This window comes from Tyto alba, unplaced genomic scaffold (genome assembly GCF_018691265.1).
Source record: "Tyto alba isolate M040663 unplaced genomic scaffold, T.alba_DEE_v4.0 Super-Scaffold_38, whole genome shotgun sequence".
NCBI lineage: Eukaryota > Metazoa > Chordata > Aves > Strigiformes > Tytonidae > Tyto > Tyto alba.
Genome location: NW_024881313.1, coordinates 23,322,329 through 23,349,428, shown reverse-complemented (window position 1 = coordinate 23,349,428; position 27,100 = coordinate 23,322,329). Strand labels below are relative to the sequence as shown.

Here is a 27,100-nt window from a genome sequence, read left to right as displayed (position 1 = left end):
CGGGATTTCACCACATACTGAAGGGCTTCATACATAACAAATACTTTGAGAAATTAAAATAAATTCTAAACCAACTTTGTGAAAGAGAGAGGAAGAAGAGTAGAACGGCAAATATGTATGCTCACCTTAACAGGTAAAAAAAAAACCCTGTGTTTTAAAAATTGTTCAGAGGGTAGTCTTCATTGAGTGCTGACTGCTATGGTTAAGTTTGCATAAGTTTCTACTCCAGAGTCCATTTTTCATATGCCCGTATCTCACCATTTTGGCTGAAATGCTTCAAGTTTTCATGATGCCCAATGAATTGTTTAATAGTCAGACATTTTGAAGAAGTTCAGATTGCTCTTGAACCATGACTCACTGACAATACATGGACAATTTGAAAACACTTCTTCAGGTAAATCATATTTTTCACACTACACTATTTTTTTTTAAATGCAGTGGGTTGGTTTAAATGCTTTCCCCCGTGGGGCACGGCTGCTGTATACCAACAACGTGTATTGAGCAGCCATTGACTATGTTGCCTAGACCTAAAACCAGCTTTTAAGGCCCCAGTACAGCAAATCATCCTAGCCCCTGAACTACGCATGTTCTGAAATGTATATGCATGTCAGACCAACTTTTGCACAAGCTGATGATCAAATGAAATGCATACCCATGCGCTTAGACAAGCAACAAGGGATTTGTGCCTGTGCTTAAGTATTTTGCTGAATTAGAACTGGGTTCATGGCAGCTAGACTCATCAGGCTTGAGTGATCCAGTAGGTTCCCTCTGCATTCTGGCAGACACAGGCACCTCCGGGGAAGGATTCATCCAGCGTGAGGGTTGCTGGTCTGGAGTGGGTGCCAAATGACATCAGGTGAGGAGATTTCTACCCCTTCTCTCTGGACCAAGCCCTGTGATATATGCTGTCTGTGAGACTGGAAAGTGTACAGCACCTGCAGGCACCAGTGCTCTGGAAATTGGTAGATGTTTGATTTTAACACACTGTTATTGTCTAGCCTACTAAAACCACAGGTTAGTGGTATGCTCAGATTAGACATGGAGTTTGCCCTCTTGCTTTTCTAGCTGGAGTCACTAGGTACTAAGGAATATTTATACACTGAACATCACAGGCCGGCTCAGCCATCACACTGATATTTTCCATGGCATGTTCTTTATTTCATGAAACAAATTTTTAAACAAACACATTTCCATGAGCTTCATCAGCTTCACTAAAGTCAGTGGACTTTTCCCAAGTACAACTGCACTGTAGATCAAGGCTTAGACTGTGACCAATCCACAAACCTCTATACATGTGTCCTGGTTTTGACTGGGATAGAGTTAATTTCTTTCCTAGTAGCTGGTATGGTGTTCAGTTTTAGATTTAGTGTGAGAATAATGTTGATAACACACTGATGTTTTAGTTCTTGCTAAGCAGTGTTTACACTAAGTCAAGAATTTTTCAGCTTCTCATTCCACCCCACTAGCGAGTAGGCTGGAAGAGGATCAAGAAACAGGGAGGGGACACAGCCAGGACAATTGACCCCAACTGGCCAAAGGGATGCTCCATACCATATGATGTCATGCTCAGTGTATAAACTAGGGGAAAAGCTGGCCAGGGGCTGCTGCTGGGGAACTGGCTGGGCATCAGTTGGCAGGTGGTGAGCAATTGCTCTGTGCATCACTTGTTTTGTATATTATTGTTGTTGTTGTTATTATTATTATTATCATCATCATCATCATTATTATTATTATTTTCCCTTCCTTTTCTGTCCTGTAAAACCCTCTTTATCTCAACCCACAAATGTTCCTTTTTTTTCCCCCCCAATTCTCTCCCCCATCCCACTGGATGCGGCGGGAGTGAGCAAACGGTTGTGTGGTGTTTAGCTGCCTGCCAGGTTAAACCACGACAACGTGGAAGATACTAAAGTCTCCTCCCAGCCCTGCAGGTCTCCCTGAGCCCTGTGGTGCAGCAGTGCAACTTCATGAGAGCAGGGAGGAGGAGAGCCCATGAAGAGGCTACTGGCATGAGGAGCCTTATAAAAATTTCCCAAGTTTAGGAAGGTATCTTTGAACTTTGCAAAAACTGAAACAGAGCTAGAATATTGCCAGCATAATGACAGTTAATTGATATGCTATGTGTAGCTAGAATTGCATTTATATAATGAAAAAAAATCAGTCCGTTTGTTATTCATGTGTTTCACAAACTGATGTGCACATACAGGGTAGCAGAATATATAAATACAGGTAAAGATGTAGTAGTGAAATCACAGATACATTTCACTGAATTTTGAGTCAAGGACATTACATTGATTAATTTGTTCCTTATTCTATATTAGTTAAAATAGATTTACTATTGCAATTTGTTTTTCTGATAGAAAATAGAACTGTTCAAAGTGCCTTAAAAAAGAAAACGCAGATTTGAATCGTTTACTATGAGGAAGAAAATGAAGCCCATGTGCTCAAAGGCATTCATTGGAATATGGCCAAGCTCAGCTGCCTCATTGAGAAGTCTCATGGCACTGCTAAAACAGCGCTGGAGAAAAAAATGAATGTAGTGCTGATAGCTCGGTTGCCTGAAGGCTTTTTACAGACTGAAAGGAATCCAGCGGTCAGAAACCAAAACAAGTTTAGGGATAAATTGAGAAGAAATACAGAAGTCTGTGCACAGAAGGGCAAATGCAATTACAATTTCTAAACAAACTTTGAATATGAAATTGCTCAATCTGTGCATACAGTCACAGATATATGACTGTTGTTATGTTTTTGCATCTAAGGGTAACATCAGAAGAATTATTCCAACTGCCCGAGAGACTCCCAAAAGAGTCAGGATAAAAGTGAAAATGGAAAAAATATAGTTTTAAGATCAAAGAAAACTTTCATAATAATGATGAATATTAAACTTTGTTTTAATATTCCTGGGATGGTGCTGAAAATTTGGTTGTCTGTGTAATATAAAGGTAAACAGAAAAATACAAAGGTCAAAGAGAAGGAGAGGTTTGCAGAAATAAGTCTGGTTAGACAGAACTACTGACAGATTCAGCTGGGCTAATGGGGAAGAAGGATGTTTGCTGTGACCCCATTTGGGAACACAGGCAGTACAGGCTGTTTGGCCATGCAAGGGCACGAGCTTGAACACCACCTTTCACAACACAGCCATGTAGGGGTTACACAGACCTGAAGTATTATGGTGGGAGAACCAGGGTCAAAAGGGGAGGACAGGGGCAAACTGCCTGATCCCTATACCAAAGGAAAAACCAGGCTAGGAGAAGCTGGCAGGTCCAGAGCTTCACGACTGTCCTGTGCTTGCCAGAGGCAGAAGGACATGCAGGTTGGAGTGGGCTGTGACTGCGACTCTTCCCCTCCCTCCCCTCATGCACTGCAAAAGGGTGCATGGGGGACTACAAATACATCCACAACAGAGAGCAGCCTCAATTTCTCTCTGAAAAGAACTGTGGTTAAAATTCAGTGGTGAAGGAGAAAGCATAGAGTATTACCCAATATTAGTGACAAAAGTATATTACTGGTCAGAAAAATAATTGGTGATTTTGAGCCAGGGGAATTTTCCCTTTGTTTCAAATTGCAAATGCTGTTAGGAATAGGTTTGTTTGCCTGATAGCCATTTTTTCATAGTTAGCTTTGTAAAGTAAAAACATAGTGCAAATTTATTACAGGTGCAATAATGAATAGGCCTTTTGGAAAAAGGAAGAATTAGAATAATTAAAAATGTTATGCTGAAAAGTATGGCATTGTTATCTTAAGTGAACAGTGCTTCAATATACAGATGCTTCTATTTTTATAGCTTGCAAAATTACTTGCTCATAATCTGGCACGGTTGAAGCTGCCAGGAAGAACCATCCTAATGCCATGTGCCCCAAAGGCCACGGCTGGTTTTTCAGATTGCTGTTTCTTCCGGCTCACATAAATCCAGAGTGGCACAAGCTTTGTGGAGGGAGCTCATCAGGAGCGAGTTCCCAATGGCTGAGCAAGCCGAGACATCCAGCAGCTGATTCCTTCCTGAGGTCTGCAGGTTTGGTCACTGGCAGCCTGATGCCCAGCAGACTTCGTCCTCCAGCCTTACCCCACCAGCCACACACCAGCAAAGGAGGTAAACACACTCTCCTCACCACCTCTCATGGGCTTTAAACAATGTGGGATCCCTGGATGCAGAGGCTGGGCTACTTCTCTCTTCATTTTAATCACCCAAAAATTTGTGGCTGCCCTAGGCTTGCTGCTTGTGCTCCCTCAATAGCAGGGAAGAAAATGTACCTCCAAAAGGCACCTCATTCCAAAGGCTATAGTATCCATTTTAGACTAGGGTAAGTTGTCTTCTGCAAACCTTGCTCTCTTTTTATTGGCTATAAAAAGTGCATAGACTAACTCAGATTAAAAGTTAACACTTTAGGTGATTAAAGCTAAGTGACACGAATCCTACCTTTAACATCTAACTGTAAGCTATAGCTTTTCCTTCAGTTATCTACAAAAAGAATATACCGTGTCCCATCACATTTTAAAACAAACTGTAATTATATATATGTTTTTACATATTGTTTCCTTTAGCTACTGCTATTCAGTTTTTGAAGTTATATGTTACTGTCAGAAGAGAAATTCGTATATTAATGTTTCTGCACAACACACTAATATTTCCATCTTTTGCATTTTTAAAATGCATAACTTCATACTGCCTTTCTACTCCAGCAAGACTCGCTTGTTTTTTTTCCAGTGAGGATAGTTTTACAGCATTATCTGTGGGTAAAAAATGTTGCACTGAGTTCAGGAGGATTCTGTGGCAGTATAAAAATCAAGAGATACCAACCAGATGAAGGATTAGACCCAAATTACAAATGGTTTCTTTGGGGTGGGCTGCCCTAGAGCACTATTTTTCTGGGAAATGGTTTTATTTGATTTCAATGGTGTTACTTGAATTAAGTTGCTCCTCAAATAAGACCAAATTTTCACTGTTTCTCCCAGGCTTCAAATACCACCAAAAAATACTTTTCTAGTTATTATGCATTAGGTAATGCAATGAAAGAATGTGTGAAACCATGGGTTTGATTTTTAGTTTCCTTAGGTGGAAACAAAAAATAATCCCTATTTACTCTGTATGCTCAGAAATATAACTTATGGCTTTGTAATTTATGCTACCAAACAGAAAACAGTCTCCAGGCTCCTCAAATCCTTCCCTGGAGGTGCCACCACAGAAGCCACCCCCTGGACGGCTCCTGAGCCGCCTGGCCAGAGGGCAACGCTACGTACCGCGGAACTAGTGGGACTAGAGACCAGGTTTTCCTTCTACACAGAAACCAAGCCAGAATCTTCTGCAGGCTGTGTGAAATGGAGGCCTATTGAGTTTTGAGACACAAGTCACTTTTTAATTTCCTTCTGCCTCACCACCAAGAACCTCCATATTATGTTTCAGAAACTGTTTAGACAAAAGCTTTGCCAAATCCACCCTTCTCCCACAGCTATCAGTGTAGTTTGCTGTATTCCCTGCAAGTAATGGGGCTTGTCCACAAGGGGAAATCAGCATGCAAGAAGCTGAAGCAACGATTTATTGCTAATTGCTTCCTCCAATCTAGTTGATGTGTGGATGCTGTGTGCACGATTGCCGTGAGGGTGCACCTCTACCATCATGGACGAGCCACCTCTCACAGGCGCTCCCAGTGCTCCCTCAGAGAATGAGGTCCCTCCGAGTATGTCCATCTGTCTACAATGCTGGCACTTTATACCTGAAGAGCCAACAGACCTTCACAGTCAGTTGATGCTGGAGTTGCACTCCCACTGAAGCCTTGGGCAGGAGCTAGTTCACTCCAAGAGCAGTGCAGATGGTGGGATGCCAGAGGCAGAGGGAGCTTCTCTGTATCCCCTTGGGTCTCTAACTGGGTGAAGAGGTCCCTTATTGTCAGACTAGACTCAATCACCTGCCAGTTCTTACTCTGCACTCTCCTTTCCAAAACCATGACAGAAGTTGTACTGCTATTTCCTTGGTGAGCACCTGACACAGTGTTCATCCTTAGGGGGCTGCTACAGGGGTGGGAAATGAGGAAAGCTGATGTGGATTACCTGAGTTCAGTCTTGCTGGGTTGGACAACAGAGCAGATAAAGAAATGTCTATGTCTTTCCAATTACACCCAGCTTTTTTCATTCTCTGAACTGTGGACTGAGTCTGTACAGCCCCTAATTAAACATCAAGTCCATGGAGAAGCTGCAAGTCTCTTAAGCTATTTTTATACTACCAATAAAAAGGCCAAAGGCTGTTTCGTAAAATGAACCCAACTAGTTCTCCACAGCTAAGCTCTTCCTCTCTGTAGCCTTTTCCTCCTCAAGTTAGATGACTTCGTCCTTTTTGCCTGCTAGGGGTGATCTCTGCTCCATAATATTTCCAGCTACTGTTGGATGCTGTTTGAGAGAGTGATAGTTAGTCGGGTCAAAATCACAACAGAGAATGGGTTAGAATTCAACAGGACTTGCCTTATAGACAAATGGAACAACTAAAATATTCTGAGAAGGCAACTCTCCCTTTCAGCTGCCTTCTCCACAATGAAAAAGGGATGTGCTCAGCTGAACACTTACAGCAGCCTAAAGCTGATGCATTGGGACAGGAGGCCTTCATCTTAGATTTTTCATTGTGTTCAAAACAATAGACTAAAATAGGATTTTACAATTGGCATCCATCACTTTTACCCCTGAGTCAAGGTCTCTTGCGTCATGTGCAGCCCAGAACTGCTGCCCTGAAGGACATCACTCTGCTCCTGCACCAATGCAGATGAAAGGACCATTGATGATGCACTGGTGAATACAGAGGACTGAATTAAATCCCCGAGCATAAGTGCATCTCAGTGAGATTATAACTGGGCCAAGCAGTTATAGTGTACTTCACTGTCACTGGTGAAAGAGAAATAAACAGAAGCAAAGTGAGAGGTAAGTCATGGTCCTACTGAACAGCTTGAGGAAGATCTGCTTACTGGGAACATGCACAGTTGGAATAGTCACATAACCTATTTTAGGCACGTAATGTAGGTTGCATATGTCAGGAGGCTTGATCTCTCTGTATGGTCAATGCACAGAAGTAGGTGAACCACTCCCAAAGGTGATTTAGAGCATCTAAATTAAGGAATATTTAGGTTCCTAATTTGGATGCTCTGAGTTTCTCTCCAGAGGTGCCTCTCTTCAGTGGTTGTGTAGACAGCGAGGTTCCTAATTTAGAAACACGATGCACTCCTAAATTAGGAAAGGAATTACTTAGGACCTGTGACTTACTCCTCCCTTCCCTTCTCCCCCACTGGCAGACAAACCTATCATGTCATCAGACTGAGGCCAGGTTCTTATTACAGTAATACTGGTGGCAATTGTGACATAACTTCATTCATTTATAGCAATGGAAGCTTTAGACTAGTAGAAATTAAAACAGAGTCTGGTCTGTGGTGCTGAAATTCTTGTCTGAGAATTGCTGATATTGGAATCTTTGCTTCTGACTGAAAATTTAAAGACAAAAATCTCCAAGTTTCTAAACACATACAATAACTTCAAGCTTTGTTTACTATCATGCCACACGTGCAGAGCATGGGGAAATGACAGTATCCTGCTTATAGTCTGCTTGTTCCATGGCCATTGTCTTACAAGAGCATCCAATTGTGGCAGTGAGAAACCAGAATCAGGCTGGGGAGTCTAAAAGTAAGTAGAAGATCAGCATGCCATGATTGTCGTGCTAAGGGAAAACTGCTTCTTCCCTGGCATGAAAACACAATTATTACTGCTCATTTCATTATTTTGAGACTGATAGCATAATTTGGTTCATTGTTTAACATTCCATCACTATGGATACAATGAAATTCTCTAATGATTAATAGGATTTTTTTTATTTTAAATAATCACACTGGACCTCACTTGCAAGACTTATTTGGTCTGTAACTTGCATGTGAACAATGCATCTCTAGCTGTACAGCCAAATTTGGAGAGTTGCTACTAATCTGTAGAATATTCTCCTCTTTGACTGCTTTGGGGACAATTATTCTGCAACGCAGAGCCTGCAGTTGTGTCTCACGTCCCATCCTACTGCCATGAAAGGCAACCTCAGAGAGATTTCCTCCTAGACATTTCTAATCAGTTTTTAGGACACTTTGCTCTTCACACCTGCACAGAATGGAAACGTATTTTCTGAGAAATCAAAAAAGGCAGCCAGGGGGATGTTACCTAACACGGACAGTATCCCGTTGAGCCTTAGCCATGAAAGAGTCCTTTCTGGCTGAGTCCACACAGCTGGAGAGAAATTTAGAAGGGGACCATAAAGCCCAAAGAGAGCTCACAGCCCCTCCTGGGTATAACCCTTCCTTTTCCCCTTCTTCCTGCACTCACATTCTCCATTATAAGCTGCAAGGAGTTTTAAATGTCCAAAAAGCTGAAATAATCCCCCAAATACAGAGAAATATGACTTCTGTATGGTTCTTCAAATAGCAAAAACCAGTGTTTCTCCCATGAGGACTGCTCTGGTTTCTCCTGTGCCCACCTCCCTTCACCTCTTGCACTGCCAGATCCTGTTGGTGTGACGACCTCCCGTGTACTGAAGCTTTTGCTCACAGGCAGAAATCTACAGCAAAGCCCAGTTCCCCACCATATGCTGCAGCTGCTCTGCTGTACACACACACACAGCATTTCCATACACGTCTTCATGTATGTTATCACCCTCTCATTAAATAACATCAGGAGTGGTTTCAGCTAGAAACATTTTGACTCAAAGTGATTTTCTGTTCCTCCACAGTGACCTGAACAAAAGACAGTCCTGCCAGAAAGTGCTGAAGCCTGATGATGAGCTCTCATTGTCTGATGTGATCTTTACCACTTACATTGAAATTTATACAGACGCAAGTGAGAGCAAAAAATGGCAGTGGTTTGTTGAGCCTGCTCTCCCTGGGCTTCAGCCACAGATAACACAGCTCATCCCTCTATATATAAAAAAACCCAGCCACTTCTCATTTTTTATTCCCAGTGAAGGAATAACAGAAATTAAGACAGTTGGCTACAAATTCCCGTTCAGATATTTTCTTCATCATAAATTCATACAGGCAGATTTAACAGATAGGAAAAAACAGAAACACATACATGTTCTGATGTGAAGGCAACCAGTCTGGGAATAGCTGCCATTCCTTTTTCTTTAACTTCTGGGAACATCTTGAAACGTGCAATCAACATAGCATACATGTTAGATATGGCACCACCTGGAGTCCACAGTAATACACTGTTACTTTTTCTATGCATTGTAATATCATTGCAGAAAAAACGACAAGTCTTGCTACAGTGTTTCTAACTCTAATGGCTTCTTCTTCTGGTGCTCCTCACAGCTGGGCTGTGTAATAACAGGACCTACTACACCCAAATAACAGTTTATGTAAAAGTACTATCACAAAAAACAACTGGGGCTTCCTTTCATCCTCATTTTTGCTACCATTTCTCCTTTAGTCCCCAGTCTTATCTTTACATATGCCATCAACACATAATCCCCACTGTGTTCTACCTCCCAAGCAGATGCCAGCACAAGGCAACTTCTTAAGGGGCTTCCAAGTGCAACCCAACCTGTGCTCTTCCCTCCCAAATCAGGGTGGCGTTTCATGCCCTGGCTCTGAGGAAACCCACACACTGGATAACTGGGGTAGGAGGAGGGAAGAAAAAGGCAAAAGGGTCATTCTAACAAAAATTTTTCTTTTTATTTGTCATCTGATGGGAGCAAGGGGAAAAGATGTCCCTAACACTAGCCTTAAAATCAACAGCATACATTGACTTAAAATACCCATTTCAAGATGGATATTTTACCCACTTTAAGATAGGTATCTGATGACAGCTGTGCAGTATTCTGTTCCCGTATTTCAGTTGTCAGTGCATAAATGAAAAATGAGCATGTCGGTTTTCCTTTTTGAGATTTTTACAAACTGAGTCTCTGTCTACAATGGGACAATGTTTGGCTATACATTAATGCTGCATGAGCACTATGGGAATATAATGCAGAACCTGAGGCAGAGTGCAAGTACTTTTATGTATGTATGCACACACCCACACACACAGATACGTACACATAACATCCATCAGTTTTACCCTGTATATATACATGGATTTATTATATTGATGCTTATGCACATATATTTATATAAAGCAAAGGCATATATTGATCACAGTTTAGGCATTTAAATGAACAGGTCAGAGCGCAGCTGAGGTAGAGTTCAACTAATCCAACTTTCATACATCTAAAAATGGAGTGAAGAGCACAAGACATGCACTTCCAGATGGTTCAGCTCATCGTAAGGTTTGTGATAGGTGGGATGACTTGCCCTGCAGATGCATCCACCTCTCTCCCTTTGAATATATGGGGGCTGCTGTAACTATCCCAGGGTACACACCCAGTGCTTGGACAGCCAAAGCGAGCCAAGATAAAATCCACCCTTTAAGCAGATCAAGGTAGCTCTGCTGAAAGCATCGATGTTACATCATGTTACATCAGCAGGATGTATGTGCTGGTGAACTTAACATCGCTTTGACTTTGACCTAGGATTTTTATCTATCTCACTGGAGATACACATTTACCATTTCACAGACCACAGAAACTGTGCCCTTCACTTCTAATCAGCGTCCTAGCTCTGCTCTTGCAGTGAGGCTGCCCCTGTTCTGGGCTCTCCCTGACCACACTGGCCCTCCTGTGAATCCAAGGGAAAATGCCACAGAGGGATGGCATCGCTGGCATCTTTCGCTGGCTTTTTCTTCTCCTTTCAACTATCCTGGGAGATATGGACATATTTCTACACCTTTTTCACATATGGCAAAACAAGAAATGTAGAGAGTAAGAGGAAATGCCTGTGTACCTGTCCCTAAAAAATGCAGATGTCATGTAACAGCTGATGATGATGATTTAGGTGACTGAAGTGTCCAAGTTGAAAAAATTTGGCCCATCTTGTCCAAAGTTATTGGCTCAGTGTCAAAAGAATCAAGACGGAAATGTTAAGTTTCTTCAATAACAGGCTTTCCTATTAGTATTTATTACCTAGCCATTTAACCTTAAGCTTATTAATAAGCCTGCATCTTGCCTTTAATTTTGCAGCTGTATTTACACCCACAGTTAATTGCAGGCAACAAAACACACCTACAGAATTTGGAAAACCTAATCAGGCCATTATGCTTTGCATATGTCGATACTGTGTATTTCATTCCAGAGAATGCAGAGAGTGAGAACCAATTCTTCGCAACAGTAAAGTCTTCAGCTGAAGCTGTGACAGTTTGAAATGAGAAGACAGCACACAGATTATTCTGATTATTGCCTAAAAAAGCAGAACCTGCACACTGGGTACTGCTGCCTTAAGAGAGTGAGTTAGAAGGATGCACTCTGCACAAACCAGAAATTGCAGAGAAAGAAAGGATGAGAGGGGGCAGCACTGCAAATGGCCGGCACAGGTACTCGCCCACCAGAGAGCCTGTCCCCACGCAGGTTTCATGTAGATGAAGTGAGCTCCAGCACCTGACACACTAGCAACATGCTGGCCCCCCAGCTCAGGCAGGGACCTCTCGCAGACCTGTGAGGGACAGCCATTCCTTGAGGCATCCACCTTCCCTTGACTCACACTCTCTCAAGCACAGTTTGCCCGACTTGGGCGGATCAGGCAGGTGCACTGAGCCTTCCACCCCACCGGCCGCCCTTGCCCAGCCTCTGCCCACCAGGTCTGGCTGAGCAGCACTGCTATTGCTCTGTTCTCCCCTCTTAGGGCCCTGACCAGCCTGGCGGGGCTACTGTGGCTCCAACCTGCAAGGTGAGGAACTGAAGACCAGCAGTGCTGAGTCAGGCCAGGGACTGGACAGTAACCAACCCCTGTCCAGTTTCCAAAAACTCTGGCTTAGGTTCTGGGCTTGTGACACATGTTTAGGTGCTGCCCTGTGTGATGGAGGCCACAGTTCTGGTCAGGACCTCTAAGCACTACAGTAAAAGCTGTCATAGCTTTTGCTCTCAGTGCTTTTTAAATAAGGACTCAACAAGAAGTAATGTAAATTCTTCTCATCTTTTCCTCCACCTCCGTGGAAAGGCCCAGGACAAAACTCCTGCACCACTTCCCATGTGCGCATTCAGATGTAAGAATCTGAAGATGAGGCTTGCCTGATCTGCACACCATTAGTTTTACCCTTCATGCCCTCAGAGAGCTAAACATCCTAGGCTGTTACTAGTTTGGACTACTGAGCTCTCCTTTGCTCAAGTCCGAACAATCTTTCCCTCTCCATCAGATCAATGGATGTGCTTTCCAGAAGTGCTCTTCCCCACCAGCTATCAGTCTGTTCTCTTTTGACAAGCCAAGATGCTATGACCAATGTCAATTCTTTCAATTTTTTGCAATTCAGTCAGATAGATAGGCCAAAATTTTTAGCAATGAAATTCCAGAGTAAGATAGGTGACAAACAGTTTAAATCAAAAGACTAAGTGGAATGATTAAAAAATAAAAAAAGTCTTAACAATGTAGTGCTTGCCAGAGTCAGTGATTTCTTTACAGTTAATCACACTAATATTTTGCCTTATTGACTTGCCTTGAAGGAACCAGGTTTCTAAGGCTTTAAGTACTCATATTAACTACCCACCCAAGTACCCAACTGAGGTCCACGGGCCAGCTCACACATGGAAAGCTATCTGCATACTGTAATGTTGGCAGGATCTTACCAACGCCACTAAAATTACTTCAAGGGATGCTACGTCTTTCCCTCTTTGCTCCAATTTTCCCTGCAATGATGGAGAGCATTGTTGTGTTTCTTCCCTCCATTATTAATAGAGTAGTCTTTCTATCTCATGCAATCCATAAAAAGTGGGGGCAAAGCGAAACTGCAAGGCAAATGTCTCTTCTGATTATGTTTCCCATGTGCCATTACAGCTGCTTATAATGCAGTACAATTTGCTCAAACAGACCCTCATAATCACATCCCTGAAATTCATAAACATGCAATTCTTTATCTCAGAGGCCACTGGTGGTTATTAGCACGTGTCCTCTCGAACATGCATATTTAATTAAGTTTACTTTTCAACTACAGGGCATGTCATATAGCATAGTCTGAAAAATAAAGAAAGCTTGAAATGTCATGTACCAGGTGAAAATATCCCATCGCCACAGCCCCCTGGCCAGCCAACCATCTCTCTCATTTTCCTTAGTGTGACATATTCCAAAAGTACAAACACTGGAGCAATTTCATAGGTGAACCTGAAATGTAATGTCCATATTTAATGCTTTCATCTATAACACTAACACATCTTTTTCCAATATTACATTATATTATAGCCACAATATACTCCATCTTGTACTGGGAAGAGTTCTGTTTTACAGTATTTTTTTAGTCTTCCTTCTGATTTGATGTCAAATGTCTAGAAGGAGAAATGCTGAAAATGCTTGAAACTCCATTTCCACCCATTTACTGAAAGAAATCTTGCCCACCTTTTCCAGGCTCAAGGCTTTGCCCTATATTCAAGAGCTGCTGGGCAAAGCCAGACTTTCGCCTTGCAAAAACCTGAGTGCATGTCTAGAAAATACATGTCAGCAGTCCTATTCACAATGACAAGAGAGTGTATGCAGCTAAGCAAGTGCACAAAAATGCTTCCTAGTCCCAAAGTGAAAAAAATCCCACACTTTAAATTCTGCACCACTTTCTTACAGAAAGCAATGTCTCTAACTGATCTGAACATGGATTGTACATAACCCCTCTACAGGAATGCAACTGTTCACTTAACACACCTTTCATTTTACATATTTATGCATGCAAAAAGCTAAAATATTTTTTTCTGTATATTTTTTGGGGGGGAGCAAAACTGACATCGTATTAGTATGATGGAATTTTACAGAAGACAGCCTAGAGGACAATGTTGCAAGTCTTCATGTAAATAGCTGTAGCAGCCATTTAAAAAGCAGACAATTGTTTTTCCAGCAACCTTAACATAAAAGTAGTCTTTCTTTCATTCAGCTGCAGCAGCTAGTATTTTAGAGTATAACTGTAAAATTTTTATGGAAAAAAAAATCCGCTACTTACATATTAGTATTTGCTGCTGATGTCAGCCAGTCTGCTGCCAATCCAACCATGTCCAATCCAGTTGAAAGTTGATTAAAATATCTAGGGTGCCCTGCATAAGATGGAAAATGTTATCAAAAGGCCGATGACTCTGCATGAAACTATTCACTGCTGAATGGTATATTTACCTCTGGATTTCTACAGAAAAGGAAGTGCTTTTAAGGTACGAAACAAAGCAAACAGCAATAAATACATTTCTTGGAAAAGGCAGGAGGATTTCTCTTCTTTCTCATTCCAAACTCAGTAAAATCAGACTAATTACACTGAACGCAGAATAATTAATTCCAACATTCCCTATTATACTCTCAATATGCCTTGAAAATTAGCACATCTTTGCCTCACAAAAATAGCTGTTTGCTCCGTTAGTGTGTCACATGTTGTCACTGGATGCGGTTTTGCCTGGCTAGGTTTGAAAGGCACGCACGAGACACCATCTGAAGAGCTTGCCAGTACATATAACATCAGTGATGAATGGCTAATGATTATAATAGACAGGGCAAAATGAGAAAATGGAACATTTTGGTGACTGCTTTGCACATGACTCAATGGTTGATGATTGTACGAAGATGGCAGGGAAGGTGGCAGTCCTTGTCGTTTCTTCCCTGTCAGAGTGCTGTTACAAATAGCCTCGCTGCTTGCAACTGTGATTTTAAACAAACCCCATGAAAAACAGCACTGCTGCCCCAGCAGAATGATGCACAAGAATATACTCAATGAGCTGACAGTCCATTTACCTGGTTAATCTAATTGGCTCCTGATTTTTTTTTTCTAAAATCCTGCTAGAGATTTTTCTTAAAAATGTGCCTAGAGCCATTAAACCCAGGAACCATTACAACTCCATTTTTACTAGTCGCTCCCTGCAAGCCCCTGTTAAGTAGCATAATTACCTGTACAAATTATGGATGGTTCACAATTACTTAAACGCTGTCCAACTCAAAGAAAGGCAGCCTCTGCTTGGAAAACACCTGTCCTGACACCCAGATGATGTACTGTTATTTTCATCACAGAAAACAAAAGATGGAGCAAGATGATTGAGAAAACGCAGACTCAGCACCAAAAGAAAACTTATCTTCGGTCTCTGGTGGCCTCTTATCAGGCACGGACACATGGCTGGCAGAACAGCGTGGGGAATTGCTCCTCAGCTCCCCCTCTGCAGCACACAAAGGCAGGGTAATCCGGCTGTGCAGGCAGACCAGAGGAGGGGATAAGGGCTGAGGAGGGGGGGCCACACGTGCAAAATCCAGCTCCCCGCACCCTTAACCTGAGACGAGCCTCATGCTGCTGCCATCCAGCCTGATCATGTTTTGCACTTAGCCCTCCCGACCGGAGACAGCAACTGCCACCTTCCTCTGGTCCAGGCTGCCCAGAACAAGCAACTAAAGCCCCTCAGGCACCGAGGGATGCTGCTGAGACCCAGCAGGATGAACAGGATCCGGCCCCTGCCCTGCACGCTCTCGAGTGGGGTCGGTGGGCCTGGGGCACACGTGCACCCCGCCACCACTGCCAAAGCCACAGAGATCCCACACCAGGGGCTCTGCCTGCTGAGGATTGCATCTCCCCGACGATGGGATTTTGAGAGAGATTTTGGTATTTATAGCTCAGATTCAATCTCACAGCCAGGCTCCAAGTGGGTTCCCAAATTCCACCAGAAAGCAACATAAGATTAGCAGCTGAAAGCCTTAGGTGAATCAGGGCCTTGGGAAGGCTCAAAGAGGCAAAAAAAGCTCCTGCTTTGGAGATAAATCCACACTGAAAAGCCGGGGAATAGCAGAATTCGTATTTGCAGCTGCAGTGTCTCGGCAGCTCTCTGTCAGCCCAGTACCCAGCCCCAGGCGACAGCCCTGTTGTCACTGCTTGTTTCTTCAAGGAAACCTCACAGCACACCTCCTGCTTCGGGAAGCGCTGCAGGAACAGGGCCGGCTGCACGCAGGGGTCGGGGCAGCCGTACCTCGGAGAGAGTTGGGGGGAGCAACGATGTGCTCCTACAGAGACGTTAGCACAGGGAGAGCAGGAGCTGCTGCGGCTGGCACAGCTGCTGGCAGAGCCCCCAGCACCCACACCTGTAACACGGCCCCCTCCGCTCAGTGCCCTTCCCTTCTGCAGAGGGGCTTTAACATGCAACGGCAGAGAATGAAGCGCCCCAATCTGACCCCAACCTCAGCTGCAAGGGTTTGTCCCTCCATGTGACACCCTAATATGTGAGTGAGCTCTCTTCTCTTGGCTAGATGGTCATGGAAAATTGTGGCTTTGCTTAAAATACAGGCTCCACCGGCCAGGTAATGAGTCTGTGAGAGATGCTCAAAAATAACTACCCGGGTGCTGTCTGCCTGAAACACACATCCTTTGTCGTGGTTGTCACCGAACAAAGAAGTGACTGGAGGAGAGACTGACAGGGTGCGGAGAGAGGGGAAGATGTGAAAATAGGAGATTACCTCTTTACTGGTTGGTTTAGCAATACACAATGTATTTACAGATATCGCAGAGTAAATTGTGAGATGATGGGAAAGAACCAGAGCTGAGGCACTGGGACAGCCAGGGCTGGGCTGTCCCTGCTGAGGGCATGCCTTTGCCCCACACACCCTCCTCTCAAACATGCTCCCGCCTGCACTTGTTTTTAGGCACGAACAACCCCCAGCATGAACATGCAGCCTCCGCAGCCTCGCCACGGAAGCGACGAGAAGGGCCGGGCACAGCCGGACAGCCTGGATGGAGGCACGGCCGGGGGCACTGGGTTTGGCCTTTCTCGCAGCCCCACCACGCGCACAACCTGCTACCGGCATCGGAGCCTGCCAGGGAGCAAGGCTGGACCAGCGCCAGCTCCTCGCACCCTTCCTGGGGCTTCCAGCCATTTTTTGAATGCTCACATTTCAATTCCCCTGGTGAGTACTGCACAGAAACCAAATTTTGCATCCAGCTTTCCCTGCATTTGCAGATGCTACCTTTTATATTCTCTCGGACAAAATTCTCACTGGGGGTGGATGCCGGTCGCTGGTAAGGGGGCAGAAAGCCTTGTGTGGCATGCAGGCAACACCTGGAAGCATCACACACCCACCCCTGAGCCAAAAAGTCACCCATCCGGCTCCTCAAATCCCAACCAGGGATCAGTGCTGGGACTTGGGGATCCAGCTGAGAGGCTAATTGAAGCAATACAATTTATTTTCCAATCAGCCTCCCGGGCCCCTGCAGCCACACGCAGCCCAGGCCCCCTGCCCCCTCCTCCCCAGCCCAGGAGGGTCCGTGTCTGAAGGGCTCCTGCAGCGGGAGCGGAGGCAGACCCCTGCCGCCAGAAACCTCAGTGCATTGTCCTTCCTCCGAGGGTAATTCAAGCATTCTACTCTGAAGCACATGCTGAAGGGCTCAGGGTGTAAATCCCACGCGTTTTGTGAGCTGAAGCAGCCACCCCAGGATGCTGAGAAGCGGCAGCAGCCAAGTGAGGTGGCTCTGCATCCCCCGCCGAACCCCACCATGCCGCCGTGTCTCACATAACACCCCCCAGCACTGGTCCTCGGACTGCGAATACCTTATTTTCATTAAAACAAATTAAAAAATGCCAAGAAGGGAAAGCCTCACTTATTTATGGGGAGGAAGAGAAATGGTAACATTGTTTTAAAGGGTCTTTTTTGAATGCACAAAATGAAATAGGTCCATTATGTGAAACAGGCTGTAACAAAAAAAAGATTAATGAACATCACTTAAGAAACCTTATTCTTTGATTTCCCAGATTCACAGATCCTGTTTCACAGTATTCTGTGAAAATATGTTTCCTATGCCCTACCCAGGCACATCACATGGATCACTGGACTGATCGACTTTGTTCCTGTGGACATAATTTATCTAACTATTTATTCCAATATTTTACAGACAGCACTGACTCACGCATCAGAAACATGCAGCTGGACACTTCTACCTTTAAACGAGGATTACACAAATCTCCCCCAATCTCTACCGGGATCAGTCTGCTCTATTCCCAAAAGGTGGCAAAACCTGTTTTTTGTTTTCCCTTCAACCTCTATTCACAAATCAGCCTTTTGTTTCTCTCAGTAATCGCTACACACCTATTTTTAAGCAATTTCTCAGTAATTCAAATTCCCACTAAGAGCTTCCCATACTCCACATTATTTCTCAATCACAGCCCTAATTGTCGACACGTTTTTTGTCGGCTCCACCGCAATTTATTTAAGGTGGCCCCGGGTGCGGAGCCGGGGGCTTCCCCACGCCTGGGTGAGCCCCACGTTGCTTCCCCATCACGAAGCCCACCTGGGGGCACGACTAAGGGTGGGGGAGCGGGAATGGTGTCCCAGATAGGCAGGAGTCAACCCATCTCTGCCCTCCCCAGTGAAAAACAACAACAACAAAAGGCTATTAAAACAATCCGGGCTTTGTTTTTATTGCTTGAGCCTGAAGTTGAAAAAAAAAACCCTCAATACTCCTGTGCACAGTTCTGCCAAATTCTCCTATTTTTATGTCCTGCAGGTAAGGGGAGAGACACGGCAAATGGCCGCTCAGAGCTCCCGTTTACAGGATGTTTATTACGATTTTGGTCCCCGCTGCCTCCCTGGACCCCCCCCACTCCGTGTCCGTCCATTCCCCCCCCACCTCCCCCCGGCTCCTCGCCCCACGAACCCCGCCTGGGGCAATCCCCGGGCCATCATCACATGTAAAATGGATGAAAAGGAGGAAAGTCGCAAAGGTGGCAAAAAGGCTGCTCAGCGGCACCCTCGGCAAGTCCGAGGCACAGACGCATTAATTTTAAATCGGAAAGGGTGCGCGGTGCTGCACTGACAGCCACGGAGCCAGGGCGGCTGGAGTATTTTATCATTTGGCAAAACGATTTCTGCCTCTGACAGAAATTGCTTGGAACTGACAGAATACCGTTGCTGCTTGAATCTTTAACGTTTCAAGATAAAATGAAATGATACCTTTAATCAATGGATAAGACCATACAGGATAGAAAATGAACATGGCTATTACCTGTTTTAATTGCATACTTCAGAGTTGTTCTGCAGTTCAATAAAATCTCTTCCAAGGTCTGTGGCTGGTCTGCCAGTTCCCAGTTATATTCCTGGAGCAGCTCATTTGGGTAATGGAAATCAATAACTTTTGTTGATCTGTCAAAACTTTTCACCACGTACTGAAGTAAAATGTCCACAATGTCTTGTAGGAAAGACATAGTTGTTATTTCTCCGTTGCATGCCGGCAGAAGATCTGGAGAATGGAGAAATTAAAAGTTAACTTCGTTTTATGACCATATACATGGATTTTGGACAAAGGCTTCTTGCATTTATGTTTAATAAATTTTTTCACTGTGTTCAATACAAATAGACTTTATTTTCATTTAAGAAGCAAATTGGTAAGATCGTATTTTAAGGAATGTTCTGAGAGATAACAGTTAGGTTTTAATTCCCTATTTTAATACCCTAAAATAGCAAATTTTGCCCATGGTGTATTTCAGACCAATTTTTAAGACAATGCAAGAGAGCAGGGAAACACGAAAAAAGGGAAAATGAATCTCAGCAAAAATAAAGATTGGGAAAGAAACGCTACCAGTAGCACTCTAAAACCTGCCATTTGCCTTGCAATAAAATACCTTCATTGTGACTCCCCGATGCAAGTAACTTGTTGATAATTGAATGCCTTTTTCGGAGGCGATGTGCACGGTCTCTCAGTGCCCACACCGGTATCTTTTGTGTGCGTAAGTGCAATGGCTCAGCAGAGCCGAGCAGAAGCCCCTGGTTTGGGGTAAGCGAGCGGCCAGGGGCAGCAGCAGCAGCGCAGGGGGGCTGCAGCAGCCCCCCACGGTGGCGCTGGGAGGGCAGAGCCGGGCCCGCTCTGGCCGGCGCTTTTCTGCGGCGCGCTGGGATCTAGTTAGGAGCAGAGATGCTACCTCCAATGTCAGAAAATACGAACTGCAAAAATACCTCGAATTAAAATAAATCGGTTAGAGAGCGCTCTTTCTCCCTCGTCCCCTCGAACCTTAATTACATGGCAGGGACTACAACGAGAAGGTCGCTGCTGTCAGTACTCCTCAGAAAGATCAACCTGCAGGCTTCAGCATGATGGAATTTTATTGTTTTTGTTTTGGTTTTGTTTTGTTTTTTCCCTCCGGATTTTTATTTTTTTTTTTTTTCTTTTGGCCGGTCTGAGAAGCTCCCGAAGCCCGCAGGTGCCAGGGAGGCGCAGAAGCGGGCCGGGGCTGAGGGCGCGGAGCGCCGCGCAGCCACCGCGCCCCACGGGCGGAGGCAATTCCCCGGCCGGACCGCTGTTTTTCTGTTAGTTTTAGAGAGGCAGCGTGGCCCGGGAGCGCCGTTACCTGTTGAGTGCAGAAAGGCGTAATTCACCTCCGCTTTTTGGCAGCCGCAGGGTTTTTTGTCGCAGGTACAGGCCGGCCGCGGCTCCGCTGCCCCCGGGGCTGCTCTGGCGCCGGTTTCCACGGGCTTCTCGGCGTCTCCGTAGAGCAGCGCTTGACAGCGAGACGGACACACGGCCTCAGCACCGCGGCATCAGCCCCCGACCCCCCGCCCGCCCCCCTCGCCCCAGGGCAGGGCCCGCGGCCGCCCGACGGCGCTCCGCGGGCGCGCTGCCTTGGCTCCGCGGCGGGCTGCCGGGGCCTCCCTGCCCTTACCGCAGAGTTTGTTTCCGATCCCGCCCGTGAACTTCTGGGCAACCTGACACCAGGCTCTGGCTGCAAGAGAAAACGGAGCAGAGGGTCCGCGGGGACGGGCGCGGGCCGGGGGCGCCTCGTCCGACACCCGACACCGCTCCCCAGGACCCCCCTGCCCGGCCGGGCCGAGCCGCGCCGGGCTTCAGCCGCCGTCGGTCCCCGCCGCTCCGTCCCGCCGATCGAGCGGCCACGAAGGGGTCGCCAGCGACCGGGCAGCGCTGCCGCGGAGGCTCCGCGGCTCCGTCGGGCCGGTCCCACCCGGCTGCTCGGTGCCACCCTACCTGTGCCGGGGCTCTCGGCGGCCGCGGAGCTTTCCTCGGCCCCGAAGGGCCAGAAGCCGGAGCCGGGGCTTGCCATGGCGGAGGCGAACCGGCCGGGCGGGCGAGGAGCGGCGAACTGCAGCCCAGGCGGCCCGAGCGAGTGTGCGTGAGTGTGAGTGTGCGGGTGTGTAAGTGCGTGCGTCTGCGCCAGGCGGCGGCAGGCGAAGGGGCGGGGGCGCCCCGGGCACGCGTGGGTGGGAGCGTCTCCCGTGGGCGCCCCCGGGGCGCGCTCCGCGGAGCTGCCGCGGTCGCTCCCCTCAGGCGCCGGCGGCCGCTGCCCCTGCCCGGGACGGGGCGGGCGGCGCCGCAGGGGCCGGGGGAGGTGCCCCGCAGAAGCGGGCGGGGGCGGCGGCCGCTGGGAAAGGTCCCCCGCACCCTGCACCGAAGGGGCGCTGGGGCTGCAGCCGCCGCGGGGGGCGAGGCACCTTGTGCCGCCTCCACCCCACCGACGGTCCCGCGGCACGACGGCCCCGCGGCCGAAGCCCGGTGGGGCGGGAGCGGGGAGCCGAGCGCCCCCGGCGCCCCCGAGCGCCGAGCGGAGGGGGAGGGCGATTTTCTGGGCCTTCGCGCGGGCCACCTCGGCGGTCTAACCCAGTGCCCCGAGGCGGGGGCTGGGGCACCCGTCCCTGGGGCTACGGGGTAGCGTCCCCAATCCGGGAAGATGCACAGCGCAGAGAAATCCCCCCCCTCCCACCCCCCCCCGCATTTTTCCCGCCCCTCACCCCCTGTAACAAGGTACCCCCGCGGCTGCCAGCAGGGGACTCCCGGGCGGTGGCGCCCAGGCCGGGACAGCCCCTCCCCCCGGGGGCGAGCGGCGGGGGAGTCCCGGGGCGGGGAAGGGACAGCCCTCCCGAGCCCTCGCCGCCCCCCCGGTCCGGCCCGGCCCTGCCCACCGCGACCAGCGGGGGCCCCGTCGGGCCGGGCCGCCGCGGAGAAGGCGCTGGCGCAGGGACCCGGGCGGGGCTGGGGGTGCCTCCCGCTCCCCTCTCCCGCTCCCGGGCTGCGCGGAGCCGTCCCGGCTGCACTCCCGCGGTGCTGGCGGGAGGAGACCTGCGCGGCGCCGCGGCTGCCTGGGGGCGGCCCCTGGCTCCTGCCTGCCCCGGCGGCTCTTCTGGCATCCCCGGGCCCCTCCCGGGGTCTCCCCGCAACCCCCTGGGGACGGGGACCCCGGCGGAGCCGTCCTTCCCGCTCCAGCCCCGTGGGAGGCAGCAGGTCTCGGAGGCGAGAGTGAAAGAGGAGGAAAACAACCTCTCCTTTTCCCGCCCCGACGTCGTTTCTGAAGGCGGCCAAACCTTCCCCTTCCACCCAGCGGGTTCTCCGCGGGGGCTAGGAGCCCTTCCCTGCTGTGGCTGCCTCTCCTCCCGCCGAGAAGGGATTTCAAGCAGCGACCCTCGGCGGGAGGCGGGCGAAGCCGTGCCAGGGCAAGGCTGGGCCCAGCCGAGACCACGGGTCACGCAGGTCCCACGACAGGTCCCGGGGGCTGCCAAGCTGTGGTCAGCCCCGGGCATCTCCCTGTGCTTTCTGCACGCACCCACATGGCTCCTGGGACTGCCCCCCCCGTAAAATCGCACGGAAATGTCTTGATGTTTTAAAACACTGCCCTGATGGGAAAGTGAAAGAAGAGCAGCCTAGTCATTTCTTCGTGTGAAACTACAAGTCTCTTCCAGTCCTAGATCACATCGGCTTTAAGGAAACGCGGACAGTAACTCCAGCTCTCCACGGCGAGAGGCTGCTGTGAGCTCTGCCCCGCCGTGCTCGCTCATGCCCCAGTCCCCAGTGTTTTGTCAGTTCTGGGTGTAATTCAGACACAGCCAACCCTATCACTGCCTTGTGCGTTTTTATTTACCATTTTAATAATACACGAGAAAGAAACTTTAAAACAGACTTCAAAATTTAAATAGTATATTGTGGATTTTACATTGCAGCAAATCTGAATTTGGTGCACAGCCTTATAACTAGTTAAAGATCAGGAAGCAATGGTTAACTGTCTCTGGGGAAGAGGCCAAGTGTGTGGGGGGAACAGCCAAAACCCCAATTCCTGTGGCTTGCTGCTGCTGCCAGTCATAGTGTTTAGGAGAGCTAAGCAAGGGAGCAGGATCAGGCTTTTATACTGCCATCATGAAATTTGCCTTCTCTTGCTTTGCAGCTGCGAACATGTAATTATGAATCCTGAAAGGAAATGCAGCAATTATCTGTGTGGTTTCTGTGAAATAAGGTCTTTTGAACAAGGGATCTGAGGAAAATTTGAACATGGTCGCTATTGCTCTTATTTCCACTTAATTTATAGTGAAACTGGTTAAGAATGATCATTACCATTTAGACCGCAATCAAACAGAAAGCATATTGCTATTCCTTACTTGGCATCCCATAGATTAAGATTCCTAAAAATCTAATGCAAAGGAGAGCAAAACAAACACAATGTAAAAGTTCATCACTTAGTCACAAAGCTCAGAGGCAGAGGAGAGGGCTGGATATACTTCCCATAAATGGACATCTCCAACATAAAGATTATATACACATTATTGACCTTTAAAACTGGCCACTAGCTTTACAGTAAAGTCAATAATGAAATAAACTGCATAGTATGCTATCTAATTAATCATTTATGTTTGTTTTCATTAGAGGGACACTTGCCACAAATAGTTCATCCCAAAATTTAGGCATTGTAAACCTAAAATGAGCAGAAATTGCCCTATGGTGTTCTTGTAATTTTTTCTTTTTTTCCTGTAAAACAATTAGAAACAATAACTAAGGTTTTCTTAAGATGCATATGGGAATTTGAAAGCTTAACTAGGGAACTATAAACTAAATGATTATTTTAATTTGATGAGACTGATGAAATGCAAAAAAGAAAGAAATATGCATTAAGTAAACTAGATTTAAGCTGCTTAATGTCTAATAATTTTAAGATGTAGCAGTGGTATCCAAGAAAGCTGATTTTCCTATCAGGTTTTTTTGAAGTATATATGTGACTGACAGTGTCCCTTTGCAAGGGTGTTGGGCTGTAAACCACGGTAATTCATATTCACATAAACACACACGTTGTAAACTTGAAACATTGGAGATTAAAAAAAAAAAAAAAAAGGAAGCACATGGTATAAAATGATAAAAAAGATTATGCTAATAAAAGCCAAATGGCAGCGGGAACAGCAGCAGCAGCTAGAACTGCTGGATAAGGCGCCGGCGCTGTGAGGTCTTCCGCAGCAGTCGTCTGTAGTCATAGGGATTATCTTCGGTTTTACTCTCTTCCAGGGGGCTTTCTGCAACCCTCGACCTAGGGATTAAGTGCAGAACTGTTTCAGAAATTAAAGTCAAAACATTTACCTTGGCAAACACTCCTAATCGACTGCTCAACCTGCACCCTCAGGGGAAAAAATAAAAGGAGAATGAAAAAAAAATCAACTGACTTTGCTAGGCCTTTTCCTGAGCTGCATAAAGCAGGCACCTTGGAACAAACACATTATATACTAAAAGCAGATGAACACAGAAGAACAACATGTTCTTCTACAAAGGGGACACAATAAAAGGACATAAAAACGTTGAGAACATGGGGGTGCCTTGCAGTAGTGTTTGCCTGATGGTTACTGTACCAGATTTTCAGTTGGTGTCAGTTTGTTTGCTCTGTTTTTAACCTGCCTGTGGAGCTCACTCTAAGTGTCCATATCATCTTACTATTTTTTTTCAGATGGCAAGATGCATTTTGGAAGCCACCTCTGATAGTCTGGAATGGTGATCTGGCACCAGGTGTTACCATGAAGCAAGATTAAAAATAAAACTCACTTATTTAAGAAGTATATTACTCTGAAATAATTACAGAAATTTGTAGTGATCTACGCTAAAGGTGTACACCACCACTGGTCATACACAAGTGTCAAAGCAAACTAGCAAATAAAAAATACTCAGTGCTTCACTCTGTAGATTGAAATGACAGTACAGTCTTTAGATCCAGGTGACCCCATTTGTGAGATACTGAAGTGTAGAAATTTTTATTAATTGCATTCATCTGCCCTCAGAGGTAACAGTGTAAATTGAAAAGTTACACAGATTTTTCCCACTATGGCTAATTAGGATGCAATCAGAACAGCACACAGTAAAAGGTAAATTCCTTCTAGTCAGCTCACTGACAAAATTCTCATTCAGCTAAACCAGACCTCAAAGTGACAGATTTGGTGTAATTAACCACCCTAGAAATCAACATCTTGCAAGGGATGTAAACTGCATGGTAATTCCCTGATACTATTATTTTTAATTCCATGCCTTCGCAACACCTTCCTAAAACTAATTTAGATCCTACTTGGAAAAATGCCAAAAATAAAATACCTAAGGGGCACAAAAAGTTCTACAGATATTTTCTCCATTACTGTGGACACATTTTAAAATTCAGCGATCATCCCAGGCTTAGTGTTTCCTTAAGCCTTTGACCTAGATTCTTTCCAAGTTTTTCTTACATATATGAAGACACAACAAGATACAAATATATCGAGATACATAAATATGTGTGTGCACATGCACTGTGTGTGGGTGCACTGGCAAGAGTGAGGATATGAAATTCCTTAGCCCAGCAGAGGTCAGCCTCTAGGAACTCTATGTGGGAAGGGGGGAGGTCGAGAAAACCCTCCTTTTTTCTCCTGGCTGTCCTTGGTGGGATCCACCACAGGCTTCAAACACATATACAGGACAGCAGCAAGAGGAGGCAGTCAGTCTTATGTGCAGAAAGCAGGCAGAAAGTTCAGCGCGCATACACTCTATTTAAAACCTAGCTGATCAGAAATGCAGTTTTTAGGTACTGCTTTAGTTTTATTTGCTTTTAGATCAGAGATTTACAGCAGGATGTCTGTCAACCTCATCTGGCAGGGTGAACACCAATCATACTAGCATTTGTCCCTGCTGCATGAAGATGGGAAATTTTCAGCTATACATTTCACAAGTAAATTTGGCAGGATTTCATGAATAAAAAAAATAGATTTCTGTCTAATTTGAAAGTGTATCTTTTTTATGAATCTTCTGAATATCTCAGCAAGGATATACAACATCTATTTTGTCCTATTTTTATTTTGTATGAATTACCGCTCAGTAGCTCTTAAAATTGAAGTCCTGCGCTCAGCTGGGTGTCTCTTCTTTCTTGTGGTAGAACTGCTGTCCCTTGAGGTGGAATCAGTAGACGAAATTCCATGGTAGTAGATATCTAAATCTAGCACTTTGCTCAGACTGTCAATAAGTAAGTACACTAAGTTAACAATTTCACTTTTCAACATTATATTCAACATTCAAAAAAAAAGGCAAACAAATATCACTGTTAGTTGTGTTAATATGTTGAGGATCTCAGGAAGAACATATACAAGCACAAGAAATTAGTCTCTGAAATGTGACTGCTGCATGATGCAGATATTGAGAATTTTGAAATGCTAAATACTTTTATACGTTCATAAAGCAGACATATATGACTGAAATTGGGTTTGCTGTTATACTCAATGGAGAGGCATTTTTATGGTATAATTCATCTGCTCTATTTTAGATATCTCTTTGAGGAACAGAGGAATCATTTTCCTAATGATGGCTATTTTTTTCTCTGAGTACAAGAAGAGAGTCTAAAGCAACTAGTTCAGATTTCACTGTCAATAATGCAGATGTCTCTTATTTTGTTAGATGAATGATATCCAGGGTATTATATGTACAGAAAAAAAACAATCCCATCATCCAGTTTAGAATGGCTAGGGAAAAAATAATATCGTAATATTGTACCTGGAAAAAGAAGTTCAGAATTCAGTTTTCACGTTGGTAGAAACCAGAAATAACTCACTGATTTCAGTTGCTATGTGCTACTAATACAGAGTTAGCACATGAAAGAAGAGGCCATCATGGAACTGGTTAGCTAGATTTAAGATGAGTGAAAGCTGATCGCTGAGCTCTAACTGAGACCTAATCAGAGAAAAGACTAGATTTGGATTTACTATTTTTTTGGCTAAACAGGAGACAACAATAGGTGTGAAATTTTTTCAGGATCAGAAAAGACGTCAGAAAAAGAGCTGTAACAGACCAGACATGGGAGACGTGGACATTAAGTGAATCT

General features: G+C 45.9%; 2 protein-coding genes across 9 annotated transcripts in view; both read right to left on the bottom strand.

The window, feature by feature from the left end:
• Nucleotides 1-21,674, bottom strand: part of GAD2 (glutamate decarboxylase 2) — a 41,485-nt gene extending 19,811 nt beyond the window's left edge. The window contains exons 1-7 of one of the 2 annotated variants that reach the window (XM_042802094.1): nt 20,992-21,674; nt 20,672-20,731; nt 20,360-20,509; nt 19,021-19,254; nt 14,011-14,101; nt 13,078-13,190; nt 9,079-9,194 (exon numbers count right to left, since the gene is read on the bottom strand). In XM_042802094.1, coding sequence (XP_042658028.1) covers nt 9,079-9,194; nt 13,078-13,190; nt 14,011-14,101; nt 19,021-19,254; nt 20,360-20,509; nt 20,672-20,731; nt 20,992-21,067 — 840 coding nt within the window. In that variant the 5' untranslated portion in view covers nt 21,068-21,674. Of the gene's footprint in view, nt 1-9,078; nt 9,195-13,077; nt 13,191-14,010; nt 14,102-19,020; nt 19,255-19,636; nt 19,776-20,359; nt 20,510-20,671; nt 20,732-20,991 lie in introns of those variants that run through there. The other variant, XM_032990992.2, reaches the window with a different exon arrangement.
• Nucleotides 21,675-22,854: 1,180 nt separating this feature from the next.
• The window catches only part of MYO3A (myosin IIIA), a 121,130-nt gene continuing 116,884 nt past the window's right edge, over nt 22,855-27,100 (bottom strand). For all 7 annotated transcript variants that reach the window (XM_032990960.2, XM_042802074.1, XM_042802076.1 and 4 more), the window contains 2 exons: nt 26,098-26,238; nt 22,855-24,304 (listed from right to left, as the gene is read on the bottom strand). In XM_032990960.2, the coding sequence (XP_032846851.2) occupies nt 24,190-24,304; nt 26,098-26,238 (256 nt within the window). In that variant the 3' untranslated portion in view covers nt 22,855-24,189. The remainder of the gene's footprint in view (nt 24,305-26,097; nt 26,239-27,100) is intronic.